Source organism: Notothenia coriiceps, unplaced genomic scaffold (genome assembly GCF_000735185.1).
Source record: "Notothenia coriiceps isolate Sejong01 unplaced genomic scaffold, NC01 NC01_scaffold00022213, whole genome shotgun sequence".
In the NCBI taxonomy this organism is placed as follows: Eukaryota; Metazoa; Chordata; class Actinopteri; order Perciformes; family Nototheniidae; genus Notothenia; species Notothenia coriiceps.
Genome location: NW_011354914.1, coordinates 321,130 through 332,283, shown reverse-complemented (window position 1 = coordinate 332,283; position 11,154 = coordinate 321,130). Strand labels below are relative to the sequence as shown.

The following is an 11,154-nucleotide window of genomic DNA, read 5'->3' as shown; positions in this document are numbered from 1 at the left end:
ACCGCTAAATCATCTAGGTAATTTACGTGGCCGACCGTTGGAGCGTTCCTGTTTTCCAGAAGACCGGCCTCAAGGTCGACTTTTGTAGAAATACCTCTCCAGGCCGTCAGACATGCGTCCGTGGAAGATCGGGGGCCCTTTTCTTTTTCGATAAGAACAGACCCATAAGCATGCCCCCTTACTGTTCAAGTCGGGTGCGAGCCGGCGGGGCGCAGTGCCATTTTACGCAATCTCAAGTGGACCACTACTCTTCCGCTCGCACTGACGCACGGGGGTTCCAGTCTGAGGGCAAGCTGTCCAGTGCTGAAACCCCCTCTGGGGAAGTACGTCGGGCTGGAACAAACTGCTCCCTTCGGTGTTTTATGATGGAAACCTCAGGTCGAGCAGGTGTTTACGGGGACATTTGTCCGTGTAATAACCCTTGTTTTGGACTGTGCTCAGAAAGCAAACCAGGTCGTACATTGTAGGTGCCAGGGCGAAACCCTGTTGTTCTTAACGGGGTTATTCGCGGCTTCCGTACCATCGGTACCAAACACTCCCTGGACTGATTAACAGACCGAAGAGAAGCAGTCCGCACTTGTAAGGGACATCCTTTGAGATTGTAAGTCAACAGATTCCCTGTCGTGGGGTTAATATGCTGATGTGCTAAACATGCACTTCCCAGGTTGAAGTGGAGCATTTTTGAGCCGGTTCTTTTAAGATAATTCTGCTTGGAGCTCAGACAATCTCAAATTGCCGAGGTCTGTTCCCCTTCGTTTGAACAACGGAAATACTTGGAATGGAGAGCCCGCTCTTGAACGTTTGTTCGACGGGTTATCACAGGATATAGCCTGTTCTATATCTTAGAGGAATTTCCTCTCTCAGAAAACGGTTTGACTCTCTCCGCGGCCTGTGAGTACAGAATGCCCGGAGACGAGGGAGAGGCTGACATTGGGTCGGAGGCCGTAGGCCTCGAACATCTCCTGTGATTTCTCTTTAGAGTCAGCAGAGCATGGGGACATTGGTCTCCCACCCATCAGTCTCAATTTGGTCGCGTTCCTTGCGGGCCTTTATTGGTCCCGGAGCACTGTAGTACCTTAATCGAACAATCCCCCACGGACACTGCGCATGCTTTGTGGGTGGTGGGTGTTTTAACACCTCGGCATCACTGCGTTTGGCACCGTGATGGTGGAGGCTGTTCACAGTACCAGCCGCACGTTGCGTTGTGCACGTGATAGTAAGAGGTTCACAGCACCATCCGCCAACGCGGCTTGCACGTGATAGTTGGTGGGCTTCAAGAGCCCCCACAGCTGACACTGCATTTGCACGTGACAGCGGAGGGCTCCAAGCCCCAGTCGTCATCTGCGTCTGCCACGTGACGAAGGTGGCTTCGAAAACCCCTGACGGCCCACTCGCGCGCATGGCGTTTAAAAACCCCCCTGTCGCCCACTGAAGCATGCGGCGTGGCGAAGGTGCCTTCCACAGGACCCGTTTCAATGTCCGCCGTTTTGGAGGAGATGCCGTAGCTGCTCTCAAAAAGGGGAACAATAGGCGGACTGTTTATTGTTTCTTCTTTCATTTTTTGACTGCGCCCTTGGTTAACCTGGATTGCGTTCAGCGGAAATGGGGTTTATACAACAAAAACAACAATATTTGGGACAGGTATGTGTAATCTGTGCACTTGAGGATGGCGTGAGGCATCTCCTCGAGGCAGGAACACATCTGGACTGGCGAGGAACGCAAGATCTGGTCACAGAGCGGGAGAAGAGGGAGGCCGGTCAGGTTGCTTCGCTTGCCTTCTCTTCCCGCAGGTGCTTCGAGTGATTCTGGGGGTCGGTCGGCGCCTGCTGCCGGGAACCGGAATCTGCCGCCCCAGCTCGCCCCCCACTCTCCTGCCTGGCTGGGGACTCGGGTCGGGCTCTGCCTCAGTATCATAAAACGAGGCAGGGTGAGGGGCATTTCGGGCCGGGGGCTTGCCGTGAGGACCGTCGTAGGGTGGCGGGCTGTTACCCAGAGGCAAAATGTCCGGTTACCGCTGTCAAGTCGTCTCCCATAAGGGCTGGCCCAGACCCGCTCGCCAGATCCCTCAGAGCTCTGGCCTGGGTAGGCAAGTTAGCAGCGAGGAGATGTTGAGGCCTGCGGGGACAAACGGCTGCGGCCGTTGGTTAGAGCTCGACCGCCAGCGTGGGACTGCAGTCGTCCGCTTCACCGGCAGCGTGGTCGCTGCTCGGTGGCAGAGCGCCATCCTCAGTGAGAGGTGAGCTGCCACCAGCGGTTTCCATTGGGCCCGGTATGCGGAGCAGGCCGAGCCTTCTCCATACCGTCACAGTCCAGGGACGGAGCACCCTCGATGGCTCGTTACTGTGAGGGACGGTCTCTCCAGCGAGACCGGACACCTCATCCAGGCAACTCTGGAAAAAACCGTCAAGGAGTTGCCTCGTGGATTAGTATCTACCATCTTTTCTTCGTTTCTCCTCGGCTGCTTGGTGCGCACATTTTTCCCCTCGTACGCGGGACCTAGAAGTCTCCTTGGCCATTCTCGGGCCATGGAGATGTTCTAGCCTGGATGCAGCACGTTGACACGGCCTGCAGGTCCACGCTTTCAGGACAGGGCGAAGCTGGTGTGCTATTGGTTCCGGCAGAGCAGCCATATCGCTTCCCGCATTGTCAAGGCTGGAGTTGATCGTGTGAAGAGGATACTTTCTCCTGCTTATGTTTCCGAATTCAGAGGCAGGAACTCAGAGGCTATCCTCTTCGTTCTCCACTATTCTTCTTGACTCCGGGGTATCACGTTAGTTTGGCCATGGTTGGATCCCAGCCGGCCACTTTGGTATTTAAGCGTCTGGGGTCCCCACGTCTCACGTCCCTAGCCGCTACGAGTACCCAGCCCTAATACAGGGTGGGACTCAGATTCTGCAGCTGCCACCGCTGATGGACCCCAGACCGACACAGTGCGGGGTTCAATCTTAGCGGGGAACGTCCTCGTGTCCTGATAGCCATCCGGCGCGTCAGAGTACGTGAGGAGGTCCCATCTCGCCAGGCTAGTTTTTAGCCGTTGGCGGAGGCTCTTTCGGGACATGCGGGAGCAATGCCCGCACGAGCCGGGGTTATCGACAGCCTCCTGGGCGTGTTCCAGCCCGAGGCAGGACGAGCAGACCTGGTGAGTGTCTGTGTCCGAGATCCACAGAGCCTTGCAACTGAGTTCCCGGCTCCTCTGTTGTGAGGGAGAGAGGCGTCCATCTTGTCTGCCGTGTTGACGGCGTGGAGAGGGCCCGCTCTCAGCAGGAAAGTTGCCGGGGGAAAAAAATCTAACAACTCGTCCTTAGTCCGGAGAAAAGCGACGGCGTAGATTTGTTTCCGAAAGGGGTATTAACTGGTGTGTTAATAGCCCTTAATTATTTTCTTCTCTGGTATGAGAATAGAAGAAAACGTCCTCGCCGTTGTGGTATCGATAGCGAGGGAGACAAGCTAGCGGCGTGGTGTGCAGCTAGCTTGAAGTCAAAACCTTACCTCTTGATTTCCGGAGAAAAGGAAAAAAGGTGAGGTCGAATGTGGTACTAACTGGTGTGTTATATCTAAGGGTAGCTCGCGAGCGTCCGTCGACCGAATTTAGCTAGGATAGCTTGGTTCCGTCTGTGGACAGTTAAGCTGCGCGGCTGCCGATAAAGAGATGTGCTCTGAAGCGAGAAGAGGTTTTTGAATGAAGCATGCGTCGTGGCGCAAGCTACTTATAGGGGGTGGATTCCCTGACGATGACGTCGAGATCACCCGCCAATCAGAATTGGCGTAATGAGATTGATGCTTCTGATTGCTCCGCGATGAGGCGCATCCCATAGTGAGACATCGAACGGAGTGTTATGAATGAGAACTACTCCAGTTGTTCGTAAATGTGGCCTTGTTTAGGCTAATAAACAATTAAATATATATTGTTGTAGGCCCAGCAGTATCGCCACCATGTGGTCATTTATATACAACATAAAGCCTTAGGCCTCATCTTGATCCACAAAATGTAGATTATATTCACCCTGGATTTTGGAGTTCAAGACAGATGTTATAGCAAAACAAGTTATCCTATTTTTACTTTTCACTCACTCCTTTAACACATTTTTAGCCATTATCACCATTTGGTAAAATAAAATGTTGTAATTCATACACTTATCTTACAGTTGGTTACCAGGTTTTGCAGGAGAGATATTTTTTGACGATATCTGTCAGAACCCTGTGACCAGTGTTGATTGAACACAATTACCACTTAAATTGATTTATAGATTTTAAGACTCTGCTGCAAAATGTGATGTACATTACAAGATTGTTATTCACTTTTTTTTTTACCTTCAATACATATACAACTGGGTGGTCATAAGTCTGACTCGGGGTTGGTTTTTGAAGGTTCAAGTCCAAGGCAAATCTAATGTCTGTCAGAGCAAGTTCAAGTTAAGTCAGAGGTCTTTAGGAAGTTATAAGTTTTCGAGTTTTAAATGAATATTTCTTTTTTTCCTCAACAACGCTGTTCAAATAGCCAGAGACCAAGGGCCATAGGTTAGTGGAATGCAAGCTAGGCAAAAATAAATACAGACCTATTTATAAGACCTCAAGGTCAACCACCAAAATAGTGATGTTTCCATGGTAACAATCTGTGACACCTGCTACTGTAAAGCATGCCATCATCATGGTTGTCCGTCACAATGTCTGAACACAAACCCCTATTTACAACCAGAGTTCAGGCATTGCTACTTTTATGACTCACTCATTAGTGGCTCTCCATTAGGCCTCTGCTAACTTCATCAGCTTCAGCTCATACAAAATAATGAATCACGTTTTCTTCATACAAGGACATCTAAATAGGAATATTTGATTGGATATATTTATGGAGGTAAAAAAAAAAAAAAGCATTTAAAAGCTCTATCGATTCAATCAATATTTTCTATCCTGCTAGTGGAGCCTTTTCATTATCTTGCTCAGTCGGGTGTGTAATACCTGGCCTATCAGGAATTGCCTATTATTGCCCACAGTCAATTGAGGCCTAGGGATGTATATTAGATTTAAGAACATCCCTTTAAAGATATTTTTCACCGTATTGCTAATAATGTTTAATCCCGGAGAGCATGTATGAGTCTCAGAGGTGTTTGTAATGCTGCCTTTATCCACACAAGAACAATCAAAGAGGACGGCGGTGCACACATACACCCCTCACACCGGCACCATGCCTCCTCTCCTGAGCAGCTCTCTCATCTCCAGAGGGAAGCTTTTAACATGAAGTTCATTACATCCCCTCTCGCTGCTCACCTCTCAATGCCACTCTTTGTCCAGCGTAATCTCGGGATCCTTCAGAACCGCTAGCTTGAGTTTCACATTGGGGAGTATCTCAATGAGTCTGGAAAGCATTTCAAAGGCGAGGGGCCGCTATATCATCCAAGCATGGTCCTCATGTCCTGAGCTTATCTTGACCCGGAGTCAAGTTGGCCACATGCTGCAACTGAATAGCCCCTCTCCATAGCCCAATGTTGTTTTAACCAATTTGTCTGTTGGTGGAGAAACAGACTCTGTGCTGTATAAAAGTGTGTGTTGCAGAGCATTTATCTAATAAATCTCCCAGACACCTAACAAAGAAGGATAAAGCAGCCCCATAAACTGAGATGATGTGGAAAGGAAACAAGTGTAACAAACTATAAAAAGAAGTGTTTCAATCCTGACCACTTGGTTTCCATTTACAATAATCCAGGATAGGCTGTGGTGTGATAAAATCCTAACAACTTCCGTGCTCCCAAAGATAAGCCTGCTATGCATTTACAATACGGGAAGTGATCTGGGATATCAACCTTTCAGAGCAGGCCAGCAAAGCCAAGTGAGCTTCACTGATGTGCCGTGCGGGGGCTTTTAATCCCAACACAGCCCTCCATTCTTGTGAGATTGACCATCTTTTTTTTTTTTAATTAAGACCCTACCTGTCCACATCAAAAGGTAACTCAGATTAGTCTTTTGATCTGCCTAAGCTCTTTATTACTGTATATGGAATATGTTAAGATTTCAGCCTAACAATGAATCATCTGTTTAGTGTAAATGCGTGCTGCCTGATGCTCATAACCTGGTCTGATCTCTGAGGCTGGCGCTGACATAAAACAAAGAGGCCGCCCGGATATACGAGCAGGTTCTTAGCAGTGCGTATCTAGAGCAAAAGATGATGCCGAGATAAGGAGGAAAAAGACAGGAAGCCAAGGAGGGAAGAGACAATTATTTGGCTCCGTTGCTGTATCGGAAACTTCAATGAAACATTGCATAGTGGACAGTTTTGTGTAATATATCCATGGTCAGAAAATCCATCCACTCTTCCATAAGGCCAATAATAAAATGATAACAAAAACAGGCAAAGGCTGTTAAATCTATTTTAATTTTTTTATTTTAACCCCCAAAAAAGAAAATAATTGGAACATGCAGTGAAAGATGGCAAATGCATTTTTTCTATTTAAAAAACATTAAATTGACAGCATAGCTACGTTAAGGTATGAAAACCTGCACAATTTCCATTTAAATTTCTCAAATAGTCTAAATCAATTATATACAGTGCAAATGTTTGATACATTGACAAAAGAAAAGTATTAATAAGAGGCATCTGGAGGAAAGATTTTTTTAATTTCTTTTCTGGCTTATCTTTCTGGTTTTAAGGCCAGATTCATGTTTTTTTTAAAGCACACTGTGAGCTACTTTACAACCAAACACACATTAAACAATATCAAAACAATAATACAAAAAGGTTATAGGACTTTTAAACAAAAATTGGAACGTGAAGAAAACGATGGTCTAATGCTACCCCGATTGGCTTGCAATGCAATTATACTTGATTGTCCTGTGAATTCAGTGAATCATTCAGCATTTGTCTCATTCCATTGATGCCACTTTCCACTTGCCACATGAGCTACAGTTGTTAAAGGGAATATTTACCAAGCATAACACACATGAATCTCTGGGAAAACGGTCAGTGGTCAGGTAGCATTGTGGCTAATGTAAGCGCCATATTTTAACAGGGAAGAAGAATGAGTGGAATACAAAGACAATATCTCATCTTATGTTCTTTAGGAAGTGGCGTTATCATTGCATGGTTCTTCTTGTCATAAAAAAAAGTTAATACATACACATTAACAGCTGTAAAGTCAAATGAAACTAACATTAAAATCCTGACATGATGTACTGTTAGTACCTGTATCATGACATGTGTACAGTATATAAAACGTAGAAATAATTATATTGACACATTTCTGGTGTTTTGCTCTTGCTAAAAAAAAACTTGCAAAGCTCCGATAAAGGAAAACTCAAAGACACTTTTAAATAAAAGCTTTCATATGTACACAGGGAGCCCTCTCAAAATGGCAAAAACCTCAAGTGGAACAATTGCACAGCCCCTGATGACAGCTGTGCTTCGACAAAAAGGACAGGGCTCAAGAAAGATATCAGGTCACACGACAGCAAACAGTGACTTACAACCAAAATTGTTGGCTGACAACACAGTCGAATTTGCTCCTCTCCTCCATAACAGCATTTAACTCTCCTTGTTCAAACAAGAGTCTTTGAGGGCTGTTTCAACTTCAAAAGTGAATACATGTTAAAAAAGATAAAAAGATAACTAAATATTAGTACATTGAAACTCTATGGTCTACCATTTATTAAGAAAAAAGGCAAAGGCACAAATATCAACTTCTAATATAGGAGCAACATTCTGCTAAACTCAAAATTGAAATGGCTAAAATGTTTTTAACATTGCAGGTTTGTTTGAAAGAAAAAACAAGAAATAAAACAAACAACAGATAAGGTGAAGATATGCATGATACAGGGGTAAATATAAAAGGCATACTATTGTTAATGTCTTTTATTCTGAAAAGCAGAGTACTGTTTTGGTGCGTTCACAGTGATCCTCCCTCAGATGAACTCCCCTCGGAAAGGAAGTGACTGAATGTTCTGCTGTTGCCAGCGGCAGCGCAGCCTGGCCAGCGGCGTGTCCCTCGGGTTTTCAAACTCTGAGAAGCCCAGCTGGTTGAGGATGTCATAAACTCCGGCTCTGGCGGCCACCTACCACAGAAACACACGAAATGTTAATGAACGGGCAGCACAGCCAGCCAGGCTTTTTTATTTGTTAGTCATGACCACACAAACACTCTGACCACCACTTCTTCAGCATGTTATCTGATGGTTTCCGTGCAGCTGTTACAGTGGAACAAAAGGAAGCTACTGTAGGGTTTGGAAACAACAAGAAGGGGTAGAAGTATTGAGAGCCTTCAATTTAGTAAAAATACCATGTGAAAAAACAACGATATTGTGACCCAGTTTTATGTACAGGAGCTCTCCTCTGATTTTACACATCAATTTGAGCTACTGGTTACAAAAATGACTTCCTTACAAAAGAATTTTTGTCTTCTGTGAGTTCGGAGTAAGCTTTCTAAAGACTCAGAAATAATGTTAAGTTCATGGAGATCTCATCAAGGTCATCTCAGCTCAGGTTCAAGTAATCAGAACACTTGCATTACAAACTGGTTATTCCGAGGAGAAAGACTTTTACTAAGCAAAAGATGCCACTGAATTGCATCGTGGAAAATGTAGGATCTAGCATTTTGGGGGAAAAACCTATAACTGATAGCCAAAATCAGGAAATATCGGGCTCTGATGCTTCCAAGTTGCTCACAATTCCCCAATGTTTTCCTTTATTACAATAATATACATGTATTGGCAGCACCCAGGGAATGAAATTAGCACCCTCCACCATGCCAGGTTTTTAGGTCACATGATGCATTTTTACTGTCTGGTAACGCTGACTCAGTGTTGACAATTATATGGTGGTTCTATGGTTTATCATTCATTTTTTTTAATCAAAAATCTTTCACCCGTAAGGTGTTGGGGTGCTAATCTAGAAATTGCAACAGAGCACTTGAACACTGGAATCACAGCTCTATTTAAGTTTAGTGGCAAAAAGTCGACCAACTACAGCTCTTTTCCAACAAGAAATCTAAAGAAATGCATCTTATTTTACTTTCAGAAAAACAAGTAGGATAAAAAGAAAAAAAGGACAATTGCTATTTAGTATTTGCACAGGATACATAGGTTACCCTGCGCTGCAATAAGCAAGAGCGATAACATTATCCCTCAGCAGTAGGGTACTAGAAATATTCTTCCATAGTTCATGTTAATTGTTTTATTGCAGATGCAAGCACGAAGAGTGTGTCATAGCATTTTGTTTGCACAATAAAATAATATGATTACAAAAGATACTTGTTTAGTAGTCCCACAATAGGGACATTTGCATCATTATGAGTTATTTAAGGAGCAGCTGTACACATGTTTTGTACATGTGTCATAGCGACCTTAAGAATCAACAATTTTTCTTTATGGTAGCAGCGGTGGAGTGAATGTACAAACAAAATTGAAGAATATTCATGAGAATATTCAAGAGAACATCCATATGTACGACCCAAGTTAAGTGTTTACCACTGAAATATAGGGAACTACGTGTACAAACTTAACACAATATCTGAATATTGTACTTGTGTGCCCACTTGGGAACAACACCATGGAAACGGTATATGTTATTCTGTTTGTCTTTGTTTCAGTCATAGCTGAATGAATGAGGAGAGAGTGGAAAACGGCAAGATGTCTCTCCCTCCAGAGAGAGAGAGAGAGTTCAGTGTTTGTGTTACAGAGCATGTCACACTGACTAATGCTCTGCTCAGGTTTTCAAACACCATAGGACTGATGGGAAGCACCACGGACAACCAGAAACAGCTGGCCATAAAGCTAAACAATACAAACAAATACAGGGGAAAAGTCTGGAACACTGACTTCCCAGCAAAATCTTTAAAGATTGAATACCCCATTAGAAGTGCCACAGCTTGCACAGTTTACCCTGAAGGACAGGACATTGAGAAATCATGCTTGCCTGGTGTTTCCAGACAATACATTTGATAGAAGAGCATATGACACACTTATACAGTGTAAGGTCAAATCCATCGATCTGTGTATTGACTTTCTCATCACAACCCATTTAAAAAGTAAACAGCAGCTGTTGACTGGTTTGTAAGAACCCAGAAGACATTCAGGGCATGACTCAGCGTAACGTGGCCTCAGACACATTGCCAATTTACCCTCCCTCTCTTCGTCTCAGACTGACAAGAAGTCTGAAACATGTTGTGAGAAAATTCAGCGAGGGAAGGGATGTTTAAATAAGGGCATTATTGGTGGATTTTTAATTTTACACTAAAGGATCGTGATTATGTTCATTTTAAAATGCACTTTCATGTCATGTTTAATGCTGAGAAGGACATAATGGAACAATGAACAGGAATAATAGTATCAAGATATCCCTTTCACTAACAATGATTATTGCCTAGCTGGCCAGCCTGGTGCAGAAATAAACACAAGGCACCGCAGAGTGCGCTCCAGATTGGCTACTTGCTGACAAGGCAAATTCAAAAAGTACAACAGATATCACGTAACAAGTTTAAAGCTGGCCTCAGTCTTGTCAGCGGTCTAACAAAGATCAAATAATCATCCAGCTTTTATTTGGCATCTTAGTTCAGCTTAATGAACACATAAACACATACACTGATGTACCTTTCAGCACAACATGTTTGCTTTTGACGTTTTCCTGGATGGCTGCCAGCATGACTGCTGTACAGTACGACCGCTCTCTGGGAACAACTCAGTGGGATCGGCTGAACCATTAGTCAGTGAATGGGACTCCCACTAGGGCTGGAGCTATTAACCAGGATATTTAACCTGACTCATCTACTCCACAGCACAGCGGTCTCAAAAAACATGAGACAAATGTGACATGGTGAAAACAGGATGTTGGGGAGGTTGAGATGGAGAGGGAAAGATATGACATGTAATCTCTCAGGAACAGAGGGCGTTCACATACACTGAACAAAAATATAAACGCAACACTTTTGTTTTTGCTCCCATTTTTCATGAGATGAACTCAAAGATCTAAAACATTTTCTACATACACAAAATAACCATTTCTCTCAAATATTGTTCACAAATCTGAAAAAAAATCTGTGATAGTGAGCACTTCTCCTTTGCCGAGATAATCCATCCCACCTCACAGGTGTGTAGGGCTGCCCCCCGATTAGTCGACCAAAGGTTAGTCGGCCAAAGACTCTTTGGTCGGTCAAGATTTAATTGGTTGTTGGT

General features: G+C 44.4%; 1 protein-coding gene across 6 annotated transcripts in view; it reads right to left on the bottom strand.

The window, feature by feature from the left end:
• Positions 1-6,349: 6,349 nt before the first annotated feature.
• pald1a (phosphatase domain containing paladin 1a) overlaps positions 6,350-11,154 on the bottom strand; it is a 57,309-nt gene continuing 52,504 nt past the window's right edge. For all 6 annotated transcript variants that reach the window (XM_010780884.1, XM_010780885.1, XM_010780883.1 and 3 more), the window contains one exon: positions 6,350-8,040. In XM_010780884.1, the coding sequence (XP_010779186.1) occupies positions 7,891-8,040 (150 nt within the window). In that variant the 3' untranslated portion in view covers positions 6,350-7,890. The remainder of the gene's footprint in view (positions 8,041-11,154) is intronic.